General features: G+C 31.2%; 1 protein-coding gene across 1 annotated transcript; it reads right to left on the bottom strand.

Moving 5' to 3' along the window:
* Nucleotides 1-20,374: 20,374 nt before the first annotated feature.
* Nucleotides 20,375-22,958, bottom strand: LOC108980285 (transcription factor MYB106-like). The gene is made up of 3 exons (XM_018951149.2): nucleotides 22,826-22,958; nucleotides 22,535-22,664; nucleotides 20,375-21,334 (listed from the first exon to the last, which is right to left on the bottom strand). Exons 1-3 carry the CDS (start codon nucleotides 22,956-22,958, stop codon nucleotides 20,440-20,442), a joined length of 1,158 nt encoding a protein of 385 aa, XP_018806694.1. The 3' UTR covers nucleotides 20,375-20,439.
* Nucleotides 22,959-25,301: the final 2,343 nt, after the last annotated feature.

The raw sequence follows: 25,301 nt of genomic DNA, 5'->3' as shown, positions 1-25,301 counted from the left end.
TGTATTAAAATATAACGTTGGCAATATATGAAATTCTAATACCTAACAATTTTGGTTGGACAACATAGTAGAACATGGTAGAGCATAGATGCTGCAAATTGGTCATCGGGAATAGGGGTGATTAACGGTCCGGTCGGACCGAACGAACCGACCGTTTCGGTCCGGACCGAGACTTAGACCGGTCCGGTCCGGTCCATATTTTAGAGGACCGAAATCATTCGGTCCGGTCCACGGTCCACAGTTTTTTCAGACCGGACCGGACCGAATGAAAAATTAAAAAAAAAAAATTTATATATATTTTATATATAATAATTGTACAATTAACAATATAAATTTTTAAATATATTATTAATACTTGTTAATATTCTATAAATTAAAAATATTTTATATATATCTTCATTTAACCTATCACTATTAACAATATAAAATTTTAAATATACTATTAACACTTGTTAATATTCTATGAATTAATAAATATATAATATCAATTAGTTAATTATATAGTAATTATATAAATTAATAATATAATTTTCATCTAATTTATTATCATTGACCATATAAAATATTTTTTTATTGAGTTTGTTACATAATCCACATTAATAAGTCACTTAATTTAATTTAGTATTTTAAATAAATTTTTTTATTAATTATTAAAAAAAAAAAAAAGAGGGCGGACCGACTGGACCGGACCGATAGCTATCGGTCCGGTCCGGTCCGGAAAAATAACGGACCGAAAATTTTCGGTCCATCGCCGGACCGGACTAGACCGGACCGGCCCGTTTGCAGCCCTAATCGGGAACCTCTTCGATGGACGTGAACCTCGATGTGTATGACATCTTCCCTGATGGTGGTGCGACTGATTGTAGTGATGACTTTACAGAAGACATGGTTGGGATCATGGACCTCGTTGTGAATCTAGTCATCGATAGAGATAGAATCTTAGACAGCCACAACATAATATCGGCCTGCGGGGACATCAATATATTCTGAAAGTTTTAAATGGGAATCCGGAGAATTGTCATGAGTTATTTCGAATGGAGGTTGATGTCTTCCACGCATTATGCTCCTTGTTACAGAACAATGGATTTTTGAGGAATTCTAGAAAGAGGGTGACCATCGAGGAACAAATAGGGATATTTAGTTCGATAGTGGTGCTTGGAAAAGAACAACGCATTGTGGCTCAACGGTTTTAACATTCAACAGAAACCATTAATCGACACATAAAGAAAGTCACACGGGCCTTGTGTAGGCTTGAGACATATCTTATTCACCCAACACACACATCCAGGATGCACCTAACAATCGCAACCAACCCGAGAAATTATCTTGAACGTATGTAAGCATAATTTGATGGTTTATTCATTCGCAACGATGCGTTGGTGCGATTTATGGAACCATGATTGATGCCATTGTACTTGAAGAGGTACACGAGGCATTTCTCAACTGGCATGGGCAAGTTGCCCAAAATGTCTTGTGTGTATATGATTTCGATATGAAGCTCACATTTCTGTACACAGATTGGGAGGGAACCGCGCATCATGCTCGCATATTCATCGATGCATTAAGTCAGGCCTGCAACCAATTTCCATGGCCTTTGGACGTTAAACATCTAATATTATTTAATTCTTTTTATGAAAATATTATTTGTCTTTATATGTATTTGGTTATATCTCTGTTAATGGTTGGTAAGTAACTGGTTTTTTTATTGTTAATGGGTTAACAAATCATTATTATGTAGTCAATTCGGTGTTCCCATGTACTCGAGGATTTATGCCTCATATCCTAGAGAAAGATATAAAAAAAGTGACCGTCAGGGTTAGCAAAGATTTAAGAGGTATAAGGATTATTTTAATCATTGTCATTCAACCATTCATAACGCAATAGAACGTACATTTGGGGTCTTGAAATCATGGTTTAGAATGTTAAGACTCATGCCTACGTATTCAATTGGGAGGCAAGGGTTAATGATCATTGCATTATATACGTTACATAATTTTATTAGAATGACGACACTGTACAATTTCTTATTCGAGGTGTGGAGGAACATGCGGCTCGATCCGAATGGCTGTGCGGTTGGTGACACCATAGCTTTAGCACGTCATCTTGACATGACGTTAGAATCAACCCGTGGTATGACTACAATCAGGGATGACATTGTCACTTCTATATGGGCAGCCAGGAGCGATTAGTGAATGGTAAATTTAAATTGCTCATGATGACATGACTATCATAAATATTGTGATTGTAACAGTGCAGTTTGATTATTCGAACTTTTTAAAATTTTCAAGTACATTTTGATTTATTGAAATTTATGTAATATTTCTCCTCAAATTTTGATGATATATGAGGTTTAAAATTTTATTTTACATTGGGTGTTGTGATAGATTACTTATTCTTCCAATTCTAGACACAAATTTCTGTTAATAAATTATTGCTTGATACCTAATTTTTATAATAATAAAAATATAAAATAAATTGATTTTATAAATATTTCATAATTATTTAAGAATGTTGTAAATAAGATATATTTTTATTTGATATTTTTTTTTATAGAATTTGATTTTATAAAAATATTGTCATCTTATAATATTATTATGAATTATATTATAAAAAAACTGGGTATGTAATTTAAAAAATTATTATTACTTATTTATAAATATAAACAAAATCATTACAAATACTATACAATCATTTGTGGGGCCCACATCTATCTTCTCTCTAACAACTTAAAACCATCTCATCTACCTTCCAGTCCAAACACACAATTTTCAAAAATCATCTCAACTTACAAACCTTACTACTATTCACAAACCATCTTATCTCATATCTCAATCCAAACAAGGCCTAAGTTTTTGGTTTGAAGTGCTTTGTGTATTGTAGATTCTCATATTTCATTAAGCGTCACATGATGGATGATCATGATATCTAGCGTGATCTTGAGCTTTGGGCTAATGGGTTAGAGGACATGCTCATAGACATGCTCTATCAAGAAACGATGGAGGGTACATTGATCGGATAAAAAATCACTATGCGGCTTACTGCACTTGGTATGAAGGTAGTTGATGTGTGTCAAGTTAGGGGGAAAATCACTCATCTGAATAAGAGACAACGACAATTCACCAATTCGCTAGGCTAAACTGGTATGGGTTGGAACCTAGAGACCAAAACTTGCATTTCCATGGAAGAACATTGGGATAATGCAATACGTGTAGGCTTTATCTTCTCATATAACGTACATTTTACCTTTTATGCATTCTCTGAGAAATTCATTACGTACTTAATTCATTGCTCTAACCAATCACATTAGGGGCTAATTAAATTATTGCATCATGTTCTGTACATTGTTCTTCCCATATGAATTATTTTTTGTTATTAATATCATTTCATTCTTTTTGCATTTCTTAGGTGCGCTCCCAGTTTCGACTTTTCAGGACACATGGATGTCCAAAGTATGATTTCCTCTACTCGATATTCGGTTAGTCCCTGGCCACAAGGATGCTCCATCACGCCTCACGCCACAGGGATGACGAGCGGCTCCTTGAGGTGGAGTTGAGGGCTCGGGGTCCCATATTCAACATGTGCACAGGGGAATCGATGGTAGTGGATGAAATGGACGTTTTGGGCCTAGCTGGGAGACGGTTATCCCAGGCAGGGAGTAGTCGTCAATGAAGGAGGAAGCTGTTCATCATTGCAATGTCACCAGAAATGTGCAAGGCCTTGGAAACAATTGCTGCTAGTGTTGTAGCGAGGAGATAACTGGATAATCTTATGTACGCAGAATGCGGTGGGAAGTGGAGTAAGGGCGACACTTCCATGTCATCAAATGCCAAAGGTAGCACCGCCAAAAAGTGTGTCCAGTTTTGGGATGCATTTATCCCTGCGCTACCACCTAAGCAATATAGTCGTGCATTTTTTAGAATGATGAATCCACATGCTTAGGAAATGTTCATCCTGATGTGCCTGGAGCTTAAGCTACAGTGGGTGTGGTCGTTAGACTGACCAAGCATACCTAACCCCTTTTAATCCATATAATTTCGGCTACATTTTAGTGGAATAGTTTTCCATGCTCCTATAAATGGCAACCTTTTCCCTTATTTTATTTGCTTGAGTTAATTTTGATGACAGTACTATGATGAGATGCTAATTATTTGCTAACCATTTGTTTTGAACAATGACATATTTTAGTTCATTTGTGTGGCAAATACAACTCCTCTCCGCATGATCATAGTATGATTAGATGTTCTTCTATTGAGGATATCAAGATACTTTTGAACGTTATCTTTTCAAAAAACATAGAATCAGCAATGACAGTGGATTGAATGATGAGATAGACACGGCGCCGATCAATGCGAGCAAAGAGGCATCGAGTAGTAACCAGTTCAGTCCTTGCGACAAATATGAGCATTACAGACTCCGTGATCGCAATTTGTACGATGGGATCGCCTTTCTTACTGCCACAGAGGCCGCCCATCAAAATCCAGAAGCACCAGCTAGTAGAATGCTGCAACATAACAACAATTTATGTGGAAGGGATACAAATTGTTATGATATGTTTTGAATGAAGGTATATGCATTTTGTGCTTTATGCGAGATGTTAAGCGCCGATGTTGATTTGGAATCCACACGAGAGGTTTCGATGGAGGAAGCCTTAGCAATGTTTTGCTACACGGTCGGCCATGCTGATGTTCAGCGAGTGACAAGATACCGTTTCAACATTCGATTGAAACCGTTGATCGACTGTGCATGCAGTCATGCTGGCACCATGTCACCTTAGAACACGAGTGATTGCACCATTGTTGGGGTGCGTCTTATATTCAAGGCAATTCCAGAGATTATCCCTAGTTTTAGGTAACTATTTTTCAGTCATACAAATCAAAACTTATTGATTGTTTTACCCTTTTATGGCAGCCGATTCCGTAAAAAATATTTGAATGATGCAAAATTGATAATATCATGACAAAAATGTCTTGGAACAATGGACATGACTTTCATCGACGCATGGGCGCCGGCTAAACTCACTAATGCATGTCAAAATCGTTTCACCAAATTGCCCAAAATGTGTTGGCATTATTGCAGGTTTGGAGGCAAAGATAAAAAAACAAAATTCTCATCTCATCTCATCCAATCTTATCATTACACTTTTTTCAAATCTCCATACAAAATATAATAAACAATTCAACTTTTTCAAATTTCAATTCAACTTTTTCAATTCTCAAAACAATAATCATATTAAAAAATAATATTTTAAACTTTAATCTAAAATAAAAAATTCTTATCTCACTCTCTAAACCTAAGATTTATACTCCCATTTCCAAGAGAAAGTATCACAGGTCTAGACCTAATAGGAATCATTCATTCCGAGGATATCAAGATTTTTTCCATTATCGGTATTCATCCCTGTGAAATGCACATTTGTTGTACTAATTTTTTTTTTTTTTATAATTTTGCAGTCAATGCCTCATATAGGCCAACAAGGTAACGATATATTGTTGTACGATGTTGTACCATACATAACTTCATTCATACTATTACACCCAGTGATGAGATATTCCAGAGGTATAGCAATCCAGATTCTTATCCAATTATGACCGTGTTGATGACACAGTTGCATTATCTCGTGTTCTGGACATTACAAGTGCATCGACACAATCTATAACTGCAGCTAGAAATGTTATTGCAATACCTATGTGGGCACATTGGCGTGAGCATTGCACTTGTAATTTTCACCATGGTGTATTGTTACCTTTTTTGCTAAGTGTGAAACAATATATTGTAAATTGGGGGCTTTAAGTACATATCAAAGAGATATGATGTCTAATTGAGCAAACCTGTTATTGACCAAGTCTGACTCTGTTATTTCAGTTCAATAAGAATGGATATTCGTATGATGGTATGTCCGAACTAAACCGGTATTGGCTCGATTGAGAGTACCATGAATGTGCATACTCTGTTATGCAAAGCCTAGATCCACACACTTATGAAGTGGCCCCATTTTATATCTTCTCTCCAAGGAGAAGATATAAAATGGCAAATATGAGTAACATGGATATATAAAAGCAGGTATTTAATGACGGATAAATTAGGAAGAGTCCTTTTGTACAATGAAGCAAACATATGGAGTGCAAGATTATAATCGAACTTCAAGGTATACAGTGTGCAAATAAATGTATGGCCACGACACAACAACAAACTAACATTTGGTTAAGCATTGGTAATGACCAATAATCTCAAGGTGCCAGACAGACCATATTAGAGCCTCATCACCTATCTATCATGGGTTGAATCAGAAACAATTGTTCTATCAACATTTACCATGGCTTAATAACTGGTGGAGTGTATATAGTTTGCATATATATATATATATATATATATATATATCAATGTATATACAACTGCATACATCAATGTCGACATCCTTCATTAGGTGAAAACCTTTTAATACCAATCATTTGGGGGAGGTGTAGGAAGTAGGAGAAAAACAAGGAAGAAATGGGAACAGGGTATGACTTTAATATTGGATATAGATTTATACCTTATTTTGTCGTTTGATGGAAAATTATTTTGAATCGCTCTCGTTTTCTTGATCTGTTATAGCAACCGAGATTGCCTAAAAGTGCAAATTTGTCAGGGAAAGTGTTCTTAGGGGAGTAACAAATATAGGTTTTATAATTTAGAGTAAGCGTATACGTTGGCAAAACAGTGTACGTACGCATTAATTAATTAATTACTTCAACTTGCTGTTCTGGTTAGGTACTGATAATTGCTTACATATGGTCCAGACAATGGTAACGAACGTGGTTGGTTTGGATAGGAACAAGTGTCGTTGGAACTGGTCACATTTAATGAACTAACTACATAGTCCAGACATTAGTATCGAAGTGTATATGTTAGGAAAACATGCCCTGTCGTTGGTAGTATAGGGAAAAGCGAGAATATCCAACCAATTGATGTCCTTGGTAAAGGATTGTAGAAGTAGTCTGGGAGTTAGTATTTGTGTTGAATGATTTATATTCGAATTGCTAGCATTTGACTAGCAACGAAGCAAGTGTGGTTGCAAGTGACCCACCCAGGCTGACAATCCCCATGGAATTGTTGTAGTTGCGTTAAGCTCTCGGCAAAAGTGTTTTCGACAAAAGGTCCAGACCTTAAGGTTGCGTTTGGTTTTCAAACTCAGTTGAGTTTAAATGAGTTCAATCTAACTTTAAACTGATTCTAACATCCAAACACTCAATTCTCAAATTACTAAACTCATCCCAACTCAAAACCTTCATACACGTGAGACCCACGACCTTTTTCAATTTAAAACATCTTTATACGTGAGACTCACAACATTTTTCAATTTTTTTTAAAAAAGTATTAAACTTATCTTAACATTCAATCACACTTTAAACTCAGTTTAGATAGGCTCCACATAACTCTCTCTACTACTCAACTCACTACTATTCATAACTCAACTCAATCCAACTCAGCTCATCATCCAAACGCAACCTAAGTCTGAACAGGTTTACCTGGACCATTGAGGAAGTTCGGTTGGAAACATAATCATGGGGAAAATAGACTATTTCGGTAGTGACTTATGCCATATAAGCATTATATTTTATTTGATATGCTCTACACACTAACTTGAAAATATAATTTTTCTTTCCTTAAATATCAAACAATGACTTATTTGGATGAAATTTTCTTACAGTAGAATTTGATGGCAGGGTTACAAGGAAGTTTCCCTTTATTGGCTTGAGAATAGAATTTGATGGGTTTAATTTTTCAATATATATGGAATTTGATGGGAGGGTAGAATTCTTCGCATAGAATGATAGCACGCTGCATCCTCAATATATATCTATTCTACAATAAAAGAGCCTATAGCCTCATGAATAGTAGATTTTGTCTGCCTTCACACAATCCCATTTGCACAATTACATTTTGTCCACTAATTCATCATTAAAAATACAATTAGATTTTCTGTAATTCTAATGTTAATTAAAATATAATAATAATAATAATGATAAACTTACAAATAATCTAAACTGAAGATTTTGATTTATGAACATTGGTAGAACAAACTAACAACTTAGGATTTTTTTATATTTCTTTTTAGATTAAAAAATAATACTATTTTCAGTATATAATTTTATTCGGAAAAAATAACATATATCTTCATATTATTTTTCGTAGTAATACATGAAAATAAATCATAGTCATTGGAATAATAATATTTTCACTTTACAAAATGCAATTACTATTTTTAGGTCCCAGTTTATGCATCAGCTTATCATTAATTTTTAATTAAAATATTAACTATTTTATTTTTGTGGTAACTCATTTCATATTAATCTATTTGTAATGCATTTTTTAAATTATTATTAAAATAATTAATATCACTTTTATCTTTTAAAGAAATTATTTTGGTAAGAACATGTTTTTATTTTCTAAAATCCCAATTCCAAGTTTGAAAAGAATAATAAAATTATATTTAAGTACAAAAATGAAAATATTGACTTTAAATTTAAATAATAATATTTTATTACTATAGGATATGGTTTAAAAATAATAATACTAATCTTCATATTATTTATCATATTAATGAGTCATATTGAATAACACTTTTTAAATTAATATTATTTTCATTTGAAAAAAATACTATAAATTTGTAAATTTCAAATGAATAGTCTATATTTACATTTTATCGTTCTAATAACAATTATATTAATATACCCTATTTTCCTAAACCAATTAAAAATAGTATTATTTATTTTTTTCATTTAAAAGAACAATAATAATATTATTACTATGTACATGTCTAACTGGTCTTATATCGAGTGAAGCAATGCACGTCCTACTATGATTTCATTATAATAAGTTCTAAACATTTGATTTGTTATGTGCTCCATTAATAATTTTACATTTTTTATTTTCTTTATTTTTTTCAAGTATAATTATAATCATTTGTAAAATTTGTTGAATAGATTTTTATTATCTTTGCATTTATCATACTAGTTGTTCTAATTAATATGCATATTAAAATTTATATTTATCACATAAAAAATGCAATAACACTTTCAACGGAGAATACATCCTTGCACAAATACTTTTACATACATATATATATATATATGAGTAATAATACTTATATAATACATTTCACAATATATATTATAAAATAAAAATATTTTGATAAAATAATATTACTTTTACTAATTAGTTTACAAAAATAACATTCTTTCAAAAATATTATTGTGTAAAATATTATAAAAATAATGTGTATTTATCATTTTTGTGTATATATATATATATATATATATATATATATATATTATTTGGATGCTATTAATTGTGGGAGGCACAAACACGTAATTTCCCTGTACGTACCGCAAATTTCCTTGTGGTACGGCAAAGGAGTAACTGAATGTAGCTATAAAAGCATGTACGTACGTACGTACGTTCATCGCTCTCCGATATATTCTGTCGTCTTCTTGCACGTTTATGGGAGGCCTCCCTTTATCGGGAATAATCTTATTTTATCCACTCATTTTATTTTTTATTTTTAACTATTTATGTATTTATTTTTTTATTTATTGATTAAGAAAGTAAATTGAATTTTTTTATTTTTTAAAAAGATTTAAAAATTTTAAAATATTATTAAAGAAAAAAATTTAAAAAAAAAATTGCCTAACAGCACGCCAACGACTATTACCGGCAGCATAGCATTATCCTGTATCCGGAGCACGTTTGTCGTTTACTGCAGTGCCTAAAATGAATTTAAAATGAGTACTGATACTCCACGTAAAATTCGGAATAGAAATCAGTATCAACAGTGTAAATAGTTTTTTTTAATTATATTTTAAATCCTTTCAAATATTTATAAAAATAAAACAAAAATTATAAAATTATTAAAATATACTTTCTTAACTATTAAGTAAAAAAAGATTTTAAAAAAATTCGGCACAAAATATGTATGCAATTTTTCAATTGTTCTATCATTTCGCATCTAAAATAGCAGATTTTAAAGTACTAATAGTGTTTTTTGAACCAATCCTATTTTTTTTACTTCATAGAAATATTTTATTTTTATTTTTATAGATGATTTTTATTTTGATTTTGGTCAGTTTTTTTTGTTAGAATAATTTCAAATTATGGGCTTCATTTGATTGAGTATTTTGTATTTTATAAAAATGGGTTACATATATAGGTCATAATAGTACTTTGGTTAAACCCAATATGTTGAGTGATCATTTGAGATTTTTTGCAACTTAGTGATATAGGATTATATCCTATATTAATGTGGTAAATTACGTATATAGGCCAGGAAACTTAAAAATTTTATTTTGGAAATTTCCTAAACCCTATTGGAAGCTTAAGGGTTTTTTGTTCTGGAAATTTGAGTCTCTAATAGGAGGACTCCATAAATTTTCTATATATGGCTAAGTCTCCTCTCCTCTCTATGGGTGTTGTCTATTGGCTTCCCTCATTGAAGGCTAATACTTTTATGAGGAGCATGGAGGGGAAAATTTCGCTGATAATATTTGTAGAAGTTTAAAATTTGCTTTCAAGATGTCTTCCACAAGTATATTTTCTAAATCGTAATTTTATGATTGTGATTCTTATTCTTACCATGATTTATATGATATACAATAATTGGTATCAGAGCCAACATGCTAGGATCAGAATCCTTCGTATTAAAAAAAAAGTGTTCTTCAGTTTGCATTTTCGTTTTCTTTTTATACAACCCGAACACTATTTATTAATTTCGTCGAAATCAGTATGTTGAAAAATTTCGAATTGTTAATCGAGTTTTTTTTATTATGTTTTAAGGATTCATTCAATTAAACCTTTTAATTTTTGGCCTCTATTTGATGAAAAAAATCGATTTCCTTATTAATAGGTGAAATATTGTTTTAATTCATAAAATTTTTATCAAAGCAAGTTTCTAGGATGTTGTCTACTTGTTTCAGACGCTTCTGATTATTCCTTTTGTCCCAAATTTGTGTTTTACAAAAGCTAGGGTTCATACCCAATTTTTTAAAGATTAAAAATCTATATAAATATTAATACTCATTGTTTTAAAACACCATATATGTGTTTTCCGGCAGGAGGTTGAATGAGACTCCACCTCCAGTGCCTAGTCAACCCCCACGTGCAGCAGGTGGCCGTGGGGTGCGTGTAGCCTTGTGGGGCCACTTTTTCAATTGTTTCTTTTTTCTGTATTCATTAACTCGCCATATTAAAATTTTCTGTGATTCTTGAAAAATTTTCAAAGGTGACTTTAGAATGATGCACCCAGGCTCTTACAGCTTATATGGTTTCGAGCTTAATTAAGAACTGTCTAATTAATAGATAGATATGTTATCATCCATTGACTACATGCATTAAGATTGGATGATGTTAAATAAAATGTATTGTTTTACATTTCAATAGTTTTAAGTGCCTCATCTCTTTTAAGTCAATTATCTACTATTAAAACTTTGATTGAGAATAATTATGTAAGATGGAAACGAGACGTAGAAATAGCACTTATTCTTTTGGGTTTGGCTTTTGCCTTGGGGGAGTAGCTTTCAAAACCTACTGATAAGAGTACTACTGAATATGTGGCTGAGTATCAAAAGTGGGAAAGTGCTAATAAGCTTTATTTGAAGATTATCAAGCGTTCTATATCTGATTCCATTAAGGGAGCAATTCCAGACAATTACAATGCTAAAAATTTTGTGGATGCCATAGGACAAAGGTTTGTTGAGTCTAATAAAGCTGAAACTAGAGACCGGATGGATAAACTAATGAGTATGAATTATGATGGTACAAGTGGAGTTATGGAGTACATTATGAAAATGATACATATATCATCTAAGCTAAAAGCCCTTAAAGTTCACATTGCAGAGCCTCTTCTGGTCTATCATGTTCTCAATAGCTTTCATAGTCAGATCAATCAGCTAAAGATTGTTTATAATGCTCAACGGGATAAATGAGATTTAAATGATTTAATAGTTGTGTGTCCCCAAGAGTAGTAGAGGATGTGTCATGAGACTGTTGAAACTATGCAATTGACTTTTTAACCACCACCGATAAAGGGTCTTCTCATAATCATAAATCTAAGTTCCATAAGGGCAATAAGTCACATCGAAATCAGAACAATAAAAGATTTGGAGATCAGATTTCTGGTGATCCTAAAGGAACTATAAAGAAAAATTATCAATGTAAGTTCTACAAAAAGAAGGGTTATGGACAAAATGATTGTTTTAAGTTTAATGCTTGGTTAAAGAAGAAGAAGAAGAACTCGGCATGTACCTCCTTAGCCTTAGGCCTCGTTTGTTTTCGAAAATGAGATGAGATGAGATTAAAGTTAAAAAGTTGAATAAAATATTGTTAAAGTATATTTTTTAATATTATTTTTGTTTTGAAATTTGAAAAAGTTGAATTGTTTATTTTATTTTATATTGGAAGTTGAGAACATTGTAATGATTAGATGAGATGAGATGTTTTCCCAAAACAAACGAGGCCTAGTTTGTTTTGAGTTTTCTTTAGAAGATGTGCGTTTAAATTCCTGGGATATAGATTCAGGTGCGAGTATTCATATTGCAAATTCCTTGCAAAGGTTCATAAGCAAACGGAGGCCAAATGAGGATGAAGTGAGCTTGTGCACAGGGAATGGAGTTCAACTGAAGGTCGAGTTTATAACAGTAGTAAAGTTAAATTTGGAGTCTGGTTTTTCTCTTGGTTTGGTGAACACAGTTTTTGTACCGTTAATGAGACAAAACTTAATTTTTATATAAAAACTTGATGATTCTGATTTTTCTTTTAAGTTTGGTAATGGAAAAGTTGAGTTGTTTTATGATTCTCGTTTGGTTGGAAATGACATTTTATGTAATGGTTTATATAGAATATCCTTGGCTCATTTTGGTAAAGTTTTTTGTGTCACTAATGTAGCAAAGAAGATGTCTTTAATCCCTAAATCATCTTCTATGTTGTGGCACAAGACGTTAGGACACATTTCCAAGGAAAGAATGGAGAGATTGGTAAAAGTTGAGATACTTTTCTCTCTAAATTTCTCAAATTTTAACACCTATGTGGACTGTATAACAATTAAGCTGACTAAATCCATAAGAAAAGGTTCTACTAGGAGCGATGGATACTTTAGACTTGATACATACAGACATTAGTGGACCTCTGCCTTCTACCATATGTGGAAATAAGTACTTCACAACTTTTATTGATGATTTCTCTCGCTATAGATATGTTTACCGGATTAATGGTAAATCATTTGCTCATGAGAAGTTTAAAATATTCAAAATGGAAGTAGAGAAACAATGTAAGAAAAGTATTAAAGTTGTTAGGTCTGATCGTGGTAGTGAGTACTATGGGAAGTATAATGAGTCTGGTCAAAACATGGGTGGTTTTGTAAAATTTTTATAAGAGTGTGGGATAGTACCTCAATACACTATGCCAGGGACACCTACACAAAATGGTGTTTCTGAAAGATGAAATCGAACTTTGAAAGATATGGTTAGGAACATGACAAGCAGAACAAATTTGCCAGAGTATTTATGGGGTGATGTTTTGAAAACTGCCATGTACATTTTGAATAGGGTTCCCAGTAAAGCTGTTACAAAAACTCATTTTGAATTGTTGACAAGCCGTAAGCCAAGTTTGACTCATTTCAGAGTTTGGGGAAGCCCAGCTGAGATTAGGACTTATAATCCTCTTGAAAAGAAATTAGATCCAAAATCTACTCCCGGTTATTTTATTGGGTACCCAGACAGATCAAAATGATATAAGTTCTATTGTCCTAATTGTGGCACTAGAATTGTTGAGTCCATTACTACCAAATTTTTGGAGAATGATGTTAGTGATAGTGGCAGTTTTGTACTGAAGGAACTTTTCGTTTAACCTAATCAAGTTGTAGTTCTAGTTCCTATTATACAGGAAAGAGTTGTTTCTCAGCCTATTGAAATTGTTAATGAAGAACCTAGGCATAAAAAAGAATTTCCTTTTCTTCCTCCAACAACTATTGAGTCAGTTTCTGAGCCACAAGTCAAAAGATCACAAAGGGAAAGAAAGTCTATATTGCCAAATGATTACATTGTCTATTTGTAGGATAGTGATTTTAATATTGGGCATATTGCTGATCCTATTACATTTAATCAAGCTTTGACAAGCCTTGAGTCAGATAAATGGTTAAGTGATATGGAAAATGAAATGAATTCTATGGAAAAGAATAGAGTTTGGAAACTTGTTGAACTTCCTCCAAATGTTAAGGCCATAGACAACAAGTGGATTTTCAAAAGTAACTAGGACTCAAGAGGAAATGTTGAACGAAAGAATGCAAGATTGGTTGCAAAAGGATTAACTCAGCGAGAGAGCATTGAATATAATGAAACATTTTCTCCAGATTCGTCCAATGATTCTTTTAGAATTATCATGACACTTGTGGCACACTCTGACTTGGAGTTTCATCAAATGGATGTAAATACAACATTTTTTAATGGATATCATTATGAAGAGGTTTACATGAAACAACCTAAAGGTTTTTTTGTGAAAGGAAAAGAAAACTTGGTATATAAGTTAAATGAATCCTTATATAATCTAAAGCAAGCATCTCGACAGTGGTATTTGAACTTTGACGAAATTGCAACTTCTTTTGGTTTTATTGAAAACACAGTTGACCAGTGTAAATATAGCAAAACCAACGAGAGATATTTTATTTTCCTTGTTCTATATGTTGATAGCATTTCGCTTGCTAGCAATGAGTTGGGATTACTTTATGAGACAAATAAAATGTTATCTACTAATTTTGAGATGCAAGATCAATGGAAAGCAACTAAGAAAGTTATGAGATATTTGAAAAAGACTGAAGGTTTCATGCTCACATTCCAGCGTTCAAATCACATTAAGGTTGTAGGCTACTCAGATTCTGATTTTGCTAGATTTCAAGATGATTTGAAATCACCCTCAAGTTATGTTTTTATACTGGCTGGGTGTGATGTTTCTTTGAAAAGTGCTAAACAAACTCTGGTGGCATCTTCTACAATGCAAGCTGAATTTGTGGCTTGTTATGGAGCTACGATCCAAGCTATTTGGTTAAGGAATTTTATTTTTGAACTGAAAATTGTTGATTCTATCTCGAGGTCATTTACTATTTATTGTGATAATAGCACAACGGTGTTTGTGTTTTGAAAAACTTGTTTTGAAAATAAGCTATCATTTCACATCTAAAATAGCATATTTTTAAGTACTAATCGTATTTTTTTCTTCCATAGAAATATTTTATTTTTCTTTTTATAGATGATTTTTATTTTTATTTTGGTCAGTTTTTTTATTAGAATAATTTCAAATTATGGGCTTCATTTGATTACATATTTTGTATTTTATAAAAACGGGTTAAATATATAGCTCAGTTTATAATATGCCAAAAGATTTTACTTTTGAATAAGAATGTTTATGAAAGTTTCGTTCTGTTATTTTTTATAACATGTTATGATTAAGCATTCTAAAAGTAAATTTTTTTATTCTGCATTCTGAGCGTAAATGTTTTGTTCTGCATTTTGAACTATGTAAATGCTCATATTTACATACTAGTTTATATTCTCTACTTACTGAGTTATTGATAACTCACTCCTTATCTTTATAATATTTTTCTAGATAATTTTGATACCTCAGCTAGAAGTCAAGAGTATGAAATGTTAGCAAGATTTGATAATCGTAGAGGAATAAGTACCAAAGTGGTACAAATATTTATTGGAGTCTTATTTAGTAAGTTTATGATTTTATGTCATTTTGGTATTATGGGTCATGTATATTTCTTAGTCTTGGTAGAATTTTAATTTATTTCAATGAGGTATTTATTTAGTATCTTAGTGGATGAACACATACATTTAGTTTGAATAAATGAATTTGTATTTTATGGAGAATTTGGAGTATATAAATATGTTATGGGGAATGGTTTTAGATTATAAGAGCTAACTCTTCGAACCTTTAGGAACGGGAGTAACACATTTTCTTTAGTTAGGATGGAACTTCTTTTCGCAATGAATAATGTTGAGGTCACCAGAATCAAGAAAAATATCTACAATCTAATTATTAGATTATAAGATCTTATCTCAATTAAAAATTTAATTTTAATTAGGTATAATATTATAATAAAATAAGAGTAACACGTCATTTATATTTTAAAAGTACTTAATAATTATTGTATTAAATTTAAATCATTTTAAATTTTAACTTGATATTTGATTAAACAAATCAGATTCTTTAGCAATAATCTATCATGTAATTTATCTTACGTGCCACGTGTCACAATCGAGTTCGGAACATATAAGAGTCAATCATAACTCAAATCATGTAATTAAATAGGTTAGATCTTTCAACCTAATCCGCAAATAATTTTGAATAATTCAATTTAGCATTCTACATATCACACATCTTTTTTTTTTTTTTTTCTCATAACAAGTATGTAAAATACAGATGGTGAGTAGAATTATTTAATTAATTTAAAAGGAATGAAATAAAAAATAAAAAAAAATAATTTAAAATATATATAGAATGTGATGTGCAATGTTGAGTAGCATAACCCACATTACATTTATAACCGCTTCGTGTCAAACATTGCAATAACCCACATGACACTGTCAAGATCAATTAATTCCCTTCCTTACAATATATTATATATATATATATGAGATAATCATCACCATGAGCAAACACTATATAGAAGCTTCAAGTTACCTCGTTTAATTTTGATGGATATATGATTTAATGAACAACTTTTATGCTACTATTTGATCAAGAAACTTTATGCCAATGTGCATTTTCTTATTTCTACTCCTTCTTGAAGTAAAAAACAGGATAAATATTTCCAAAAAATGCATATAATTCAGATAAAATATATAATAATATTTTGGAAAAAAACTAAAGATTTCTTCAAAATTCTTGGCAAAAAAAAACCAAATCCAAGAATGTCATAGAACATAGATTAATCTCATCATATCTCTATTTATTCTGAACGTGATTTTAGTCATGTTTCAAGAAATCTAGATTCCTAAACATCATGGACGCCGAATGGAATGTTAGATATATATATATATATATATATAAACAGTACGTCTAATGTGCAACGATAAGAGTAAATAAATGTTTCCCTAATGAGTAAGGATATACACACACCATATTATACTATACATTACATAACAATATTATAAAATAAATATATTTTTATAAAATTACTTTTATAAGATATTTTGTAAAAATATTTTTTATTTAAAATATAATTATAAAAAATATTATGTATAAATCACCTCGAAGTTTGTATTGTCGGTGAATGATTATTCCTATATATTTCTCAAACAAATTAGTAATTATTGTCTCTAGAATAAAGAGAAATAATTTATACAAATTTTAAATAGACAAATTTCATATAGGTCCTTATAAAAAAGTGAACTTTATCTTAAAAAAATATTAACAAAATTATTTTTTATTAATGAGATCCATTATTTTATATAAAATTTATTTATTTAAGATTTATATTTAACATTATTCCGAAATAAATAAATAACCAGCAGTTGATCATAAATTGCAGCAGTGTACTTACCTGCACGAACTTCCTCCGTAATTTCCACGCGGCGGGAGTTGGGGAAGAAAGTTTTTAAGTACTAGTGGATAAGTTGGTGAAATATTAATTAAATAACTATATATTGATTAAATATAAATTTTAAAAATAAATCTTATTTAAATATTTTAAATAAAATCTTATTTATAATTTAAAATTTTGAAAATATTTTATATAATAATTTATAATTTATTATATTATAATTACTAATAATTCACTTAAATTTCACTTTAAGGTTGTGTTTGGATGTTGAAATGAGTTGAGTTGAGATGATAAAATATTGTTAGAATATTATTTTTTAATATTATTATTATTTTGAGATTTGAAAAAGTTGAATTGTTTATTATATTTTGTGTTGGAATTTGAAAAAATTATAATGATGAGTTGAGATGAGTTGAGAGTATTTAACTAACCAAACAAAGCCTAAATCTCAATTTGTATTCAACCAACTATGAGAGTGTGTAACACACCACTTATTGTTAGATTCATTATACTTTTTCATGTAAACTGAGATGGTAGGTATTCGCATCAATGTTATGTCAGGGGTCTTCATATTATTTCTCATTTTATTGAATCATAGTTAATAACACTTTTTAAACTAATATTATTTTCATTTAAAAAAATTATTATAAAATTTTAAATTTCAAATTATTAGTCTATATTTACATTTTATCATTCCAATAAAAATTATATCCCGTAGTTTCCTAAACCGATTAAAAATAATATTATTTTATTTTTTTTATTTATAAGAACAATAATAATATTATTATTATATACATGTCTAATTTATTTATATCGAGTGAAGCAATGCACGTCCTACTATGATTTTAATATAATAAGTTCTAAATATTTAATTTGTTATGCGCTCTATTAATAATTTTTTATTTTTTATTTTTTATATTTTTTTAAGTATAAAGTCTTGTTTAGATTGAGAGATGAGCGAGATAATATAAGATGATTTTAGATAAATTAAATAAAATATAGTTAAAATAAAAAAAATTAAATTATTTATTATATTTTATATAAAAATTTAAAAAAATATAAAAATAACATAAAATAAGTGAAGATCACATCTCAATCTAAATGGGGCCTAACACTTTCAACAGCGAATACATCCTTGGGAGGCACAAACACGTAATTTCCCTGTACGTACGGCAAATTTTTCTGTGGAAAGGCAAAGGAGTAACTGAATCTAGCTAGCTCTAGCTTTAAAAGCATGTACAAACGTACGTTCATCGCTCTCCAATGCATCGTGTCGTCTTCTTGCACGTTTCTGAAAGGCCCCCATATTACCCTTACTCAGCTGTACTACCGGTCTATTAATCGTTTATTTTTTTAATTTCTTTTGCCTCAGTACCGTACGCTCGCTATTTGCTGTCACTTTTATCATTTAGGATGGGTTTGAGAATGAGACGAGAATTTTATGTTTTGTTTTAAAGTTTAAAATATTAAATTTTAATATTATTATTGTTTTGGAATTTGAAAAAGGTGTATTGAGATTTTAAAAAGTTGAATTGTTTATTATATTTTGTATGAGGATTTGAAAAAAATTGTAATGATTAGATGAGATGAGATGAAAATTTTATGTTTTGTTTGATGTCCCAAACCTGCCCTTAGGCTGTCCACATATTTTAGGTAAGATTTGACATAAATAAATTGGCTTAAATTGTTTTTTTCTTTTTTTTTTTTGTGCTACGTCCACAGTTAAGTATAATTGATTTTTTTATTTTTATTTTTTTACATATGTTTTTTTTATACTTTTAAATATTTTTTAAAAAATTTAAAAATCACAATGTTATTAAAAAATATTTTCTTAATAATTAAGTAAAAATTAAATTAAAAAATTTCAACAATAATACTGAACTGTAAAAACTAATAGTCAGAATATCATTTTACTTAAATTTAGGGTGGCACTATAGCCAACCCTGGTTCCCGATAGTTATTTTAGTGTGTTTGTTTTGTATTTTTTTTACGTTTTTAATACTTTTAAATATATATTTTTTTTAAAAATCATCATTAAAAAACACTTTATTAATCTTAAAGTAAAAAACAAAAAAAAAACAAAAACAAAATACAACAGTTTTGTTTTTGTACCAATTATGGTTTTTTTCTTTATAGAAATATTTTATTGTTATTTTTACAAGCAACACTACACCTATCGAAAATATGTTCTAAATGTGTATCCCGAAAAGTGCATTTTATTTTTTTTATTTTTCTTTTCTTTTTTTCATATATTTTTTTAATTATCATAAGCATTTTTAAAAAAATAAAAAAATTCACAACATTATTAAAAAATACTTTTTTAATCACTAAATAAAAAAAAAAAAAAAAACTCATCCTGATCCAAAGCATTTCTCTATTTTTATAGATGATTTTTATATTGGTTTTGGTCAGTCTTTTTACTATTATTTTATTTTATTACTTATTTCATTTTTACGAATAATTGAGATTTTATCTTTTTAGACAATATTATCAAAATATCTTATTTTCTTAATTATTTGAGGCCGACTTATGGGTTTCAAGAGCAATTTTTTAATTTTATCAATAAATCTTATTTTTATAGTTTTTTCTTGTTGGACATATCTTCTTAATTTTAATCTTGAATTTTATTGATTAATTGACAGTAAAAAATAAAAGAGAAGGAATTTGGCAATCTAATTATAAATCAAGTGACTTCTAATTTTAAAGTGTTTAGTTTATTATTACATCATGAAGCCGTTTGACACCTAATAATTAGTCTGCAGCTAATACAAAAAAAAAAAAAAAAAGGGAGGAGGAGGCTGCAGCCACCAGCTAATTGGCTGGATCGACAATCTTTTTTCATTTGGATTTTTTTTTCGCATTTTTCAGAACACGGGAGAACCACTAGACGACGAAGCATTCACCAAATTGAGTACGCTGTTCCAGTAATGCTTATAATTGCTCTCCTCAAAGTCACCGCTGCAGTTTTTGTCTCCATTTTCCAGTTTGTCTCCGGCCATCAACGAATTCTGGTCGTCACAGTTACAACCCAAGATACCCTTGAAATCATCCATAATATTTGAGAGAGGCATGATATTCTCATTCACAGCCCTATAAGACTCCGAAAACCATGCACTTTCCGTACTATAACTCATCTCCTGCAACGCCGTTGTGTGATCCAATCTTTCTTTGAGTGCCGGCATTTGAGTACAGACTTCTTTGATAATCCCAACTCCGCATGCAGTAACTGAGCTTTTGGCGAATTCAAGTGTTTGGTTTTCATTTAGCTCAACAGTACTTTGGATATCGGGGAATCCGTTCTCCGAGAAGTTCAACGTAGTTGGTGTCGGGAACTCTAGGTCGTCGTTGCCGGCGACTGGGAATATGCCTGCACTCGTTGAATTCGACCAAAAACCCTGCCATGCTTTGAGGACGTCAAGGCATGGAGATAGTACTACAGGTTGAGCTAGGGTTGTGCTGATGTTCTGAACAGCCAGAACAGTGGAGCTGAGCTGCTGTTGAATAGGGTTGGACACAAGCTTGGACTCCCTTACCAGTCTGGCTTCGGCTTCAAGCCTTGCACTCTCCCACTGAGCCATGTGGCTTAAGTTGGCTGAATCTTTGGAGTGGCCACTGCCGGAGCTGAGGGCATTGCTTTTGGGCTTGTGGGTAACGGGATCGATGCCCATCTTGGTTAGTCTTTTCTTCAGATGTGTGTTCCAGTAGTTCTTGATCTCGTTGTCGGTTCTCTTGGGCAAGTGAGTTGCTATTGCCGACCATCTGAAAGGGAAACAAACTCTTGTCAATAATTGAAAACGGATAGCGATAGGCTTACTATTTATTTACTACCCATCTACTACTTGTAGTGTTTTTATTTTTTTATTATTTTATTTTAAGTATTTTTTTAACATCCTTAATCATTAAGAAAAAATTAAAAAAATATATAAATTTATTAATTATCACTTCCTTAACTATTTAGTAAAATAAAAAATTATAAAAAAAATCAAATATAAAAAAAGTAATAAATGAGTAGTAAGAGGATAGTAACCCTATCATTTTCCATTGAAAACACACACACACAAACATATTTATATAGTTACTATTTCAGTTTGAGTAATGTGTTATTTAAGTGATTGATAGAAATATGATTAGAAATGACAAACTTTAGAACAAAGATAAGTATTAGGGTGAGTTTGGTTTCTAAACTCATCTCAACTCATCTCAACTCATCATTACAATTTTTTCAAATTCCAATACAAAATATAATAAATAATTTAACTTTTTCAAATCTCAAAATAATAATAATATTAAAAAATAATATTCTAACAATATTTTATCATCTCAACTCAACTCACTTCAACATCCAAACACAACCTTACTCTTTCAGTTTTCACGGCGGATGAAAGAATGATAAAAGAATATATATATATATATATATATATATATAGAGAGAGAGAGAGAGTAATCATATACATACAAGACATTGTACAACAATATTATAATATGAGGAATTTTTTATAAAATAATGTTATTTTTATAAGATGTTTTACAAAAATACTTCTCATTTAAAACATAATTATAAAATGTTATAAAACATTTTATATGTAAATAATTTTTCATATAAATATATATATACGTATGTTCATATGCACGCGCGATGATCAAGATAATCATATTTTCTGTAGAAGCGTGGAAATTAGTGAACTGATATATAGACTCCAGTACTTGGTGTGTCGCGTGCAAACTGTAACTAGGAATTTGGGTTTAATGAAATGCCTTTCCTCTTTAATCAATCTATTTCTGAACAGTAATCTCACATGCACATGAGACATATGAAGGTGAAAAAGTTGAAGAGCAAAATAGATCAGATCCTGGGAGGTGAATGCCAATAATACTGGATCATCAGTTAATTGATGATAATGTTTTCAAACGATAGGAACAGCTATCTGGCTGGCTTCTCAGCTTAATTTGAAAGATTACCTGTTCCCAAGGAGTGCGTGGAGCTGAATGATGGTTTGTTCTTCCTGCAAGCTGAACTTTCCTCTTTTAATATCTGGTCTGAGATAGTTAGTCCATCTCAATCTACAGCTCTTCCCACATCTCTGGAGCCCTAAAAAAACCATACCCAGAACGAATTAATTAGAAGCAAGAAAAAAATAATTTGAACTCAGCAATTATAAATAATTAAGCTATATAATATATATATATATATTCCATGATATTATCCACGTATGGGATCCTGCTTTTATTGTAAAACATTAATTTATATACCAGCCTTTGCGGGCAAGGCTCGCCAGCTTCCATGGCCGTGTTCTCCAATGTAAGCCAAAAGCTTCTGGTCTTCCTCTGGTGTCCATGGCCCTTTCTTCAGCCCCACCTTCTCACAGCATGGAGACCTTCCCATTCTATGGATGCTAATCAAGTAAAAGCACTTCAGGCCTCAAAGTCGAGAGAGAGAGAGAGAGAGAGAGAGATGCTAATGGGAACTGTTGGAATAGATCCTGCGGTGGTGAAGCACATAGGCCACGGAGATCATATATATATCTTCTCTATATAGAGAAGTCAAGTCAATGGCAGGAGTAACGGCAACTTTTCTTCTAATTGTTTTCCTTCCTCAACTTATTTTAACTCATATTATCTCATTATTATAATTTTATTAAATTTTCACATAAAATATAATAAATAATTTAACTTTTTCAAATCTCAAAATAACTTTCATAAATTTTCGTACAAAATATAATAAACAATTTAACTTTTATTTAATCATTTACAAACTGTCTCAACTTATCTCAACTTATCTCAACTACAATTCATTACTATTCAGTAACTTTAACTCACAAATCTCACTACTATTCACAACTCATCTCATTACTATTCACAATCCATCTCACATCTCAAGTTATCTTCAAATCCAAACGTCGTATTTGTATTTATCTAGAACAAATCGAAGCAAATATCACATAAAAAATTAAAGAAAAGTCAATAGATCAATCATTAGTATACCCAGTCGGTGCGTGCCTGTAAAATCAGTGCTCCAGCTAATTTCCCTTCAATGAGTAGGCTAGGATGTAATATTTTCACTCAAAATCAGCATTCCATGCATTTTCTCTGTTACCAAACATGAGCTAAACCCAATTCATGTTTGAACTACTATGAAATGGTAAAGCATGTCCATTTTTTTTGTGGGTTCAACTTTAAAGCATATTTGCTGTGGAAGTTATAAAGTGTTCCCAGAACTTGGGCATTTCAGAGGGGAAAAAGGGGTAAAAGGTAATCCACAGGACCGCAGAAATAGGGAAAAAAAAAAAAAAAAAAACACAGAACATAATGGTAAATTGTATAGTAATGGTTGGGTAGGAAAATGAATAATTACTACTTAAGACGTGGGCCCAAATGGTTTAATAGATGTTAATAGATATTAGGTGGTCGGAACAAGCCCTATTACATATCCAAACTGACAGCTCTGTTATCTCCAAAAGGACAAAACGTTAACCTAACATTGTTAGTACTAGACCCATTGGAATCTGGTGGTGACACGTGCTAGCCATAGATCTTGGGAATTCTAGTTGAAAGTAATTTTATCCATCTTTTATCGAAACAATACCATAAAACATAGTGATGGGGTAAATATACCATGTCTAAGACATAGACATGGTAGAGCAACAGAGCTCAAGAATGGAGAGTTAGATATGCAAAGGATGAGGTGACATAAAATTGATATTCATCACCACTCTTATGGGTCTCAATATAATAGGATCTGATCAGACGAAAAATAAGAATTCGAATGGGAAGGGGAATGCATTATACTCTTAAACATTACTACGAGAAGTTATAAAGATATTATCTTCTTCAGGCTAAAGGGATCTTTGAACTCCACTGTATAGAGAGAAACAATAGATCATAAGAGACTGTAAAATACTCATATCATAGTAAATTTGCCATACAAACCCATGGAAGTAGGCCTTATGCCGAATAACGTAAATATGTGTGTCTCATTCTCTGTTTACATTTCATATACTCTTTCTCTACTTATTGTTATGGATGTACGTACAGATATAGTATCGACGCCCCAAAACCCCATCGTGGGCTTCAAATTGCTTCATCGATATGCAGGTCATTTCCAGGGGCTCAGAATGACACTTTCTCACATTTCGGACTATTGGGCAATTTTTGTCATTTACAGTTGGCGTCGTCTGTGAGATAGTCTTATTCTCTACACCAAAAATAGGGAAAATGATGAATCCATGGCTCACAAGAGCATCTTCGACAAAAGCATATACGACCTCATTTACCTTTCATCTATTATCTTTTTTATATTACTCTCAGTGACAAGTATAATTTGTTTTTATTATATGCCAAAGAAACTGGGATGAAAGTCTTTGGTTTTTAGTACTCTTGAAATCACAAAACGACCTACCTTATTATTTGCCTTATTGGTCTATGAAATTATCAAATAATGCATAGTTGTCAATTCGATTGACATCTCTGGTTATCCATTGCCCTGTAAAGTATTGAACTGTAGAATATATTTTGGTACGTACCATTACAACAAAAGAAAATAGAAAAGGAGCAAGTTGGGCGAGTGCATGGCATGCACTGTGCATGTGGCAGATGCATTGTGCATGCCATGCACAATAAACGTAAAGGGTGCAGGCCCCATTGTTTCACGTGCAGGACAAATTGCCAGTTACCTCTGTGCACGGTGCGGCCTAGGTCTGGACACCCAAATAAATGGCTTGATGGAGTC

The sequence above is a fragment of the Juglans regia genome, chromosome 16, assembly GCF_001411555.2.
Source record: "Juglans regia cultivar Chandler chromosome 16, Walnut 2.0, whole genome shotgun sequence".
Classification (NCBI taxonomy): domain Eukaryota; kingdom Viridiplantae; phylum Streptophyta; class Magnoliopsida; order Fagales; family Juglandaceae; genus Juglans; species Juglans regia.
This window is presented reverse-complemented; position numbering and strand designations above follow the sequence as displayed.

Coding starts and splice junctions, on each gene's coding strand:
- LOC108980285 (XM_018951149.2), bottom strand. CDS start 22,958: ATGGGAAGGTCTCCATGCTGTGAGAAGGTGGGGCTGAAGAAAGGGCCA. Junction 22,665..22,825: donor AGCCTTGCCCGCAAAGGCTG/GTATATAAATTA, acceptor TGGTTTTTTTAG/GGCTCCAGAGATGTGGGAAG. Junction 21,335..22,534: donor CACGCACTCCTTGGGAACAG/GTAATCTTTCAA, acceptor TTTCCCTTTCAG/ATGGTCGGCAATAGCAACTC.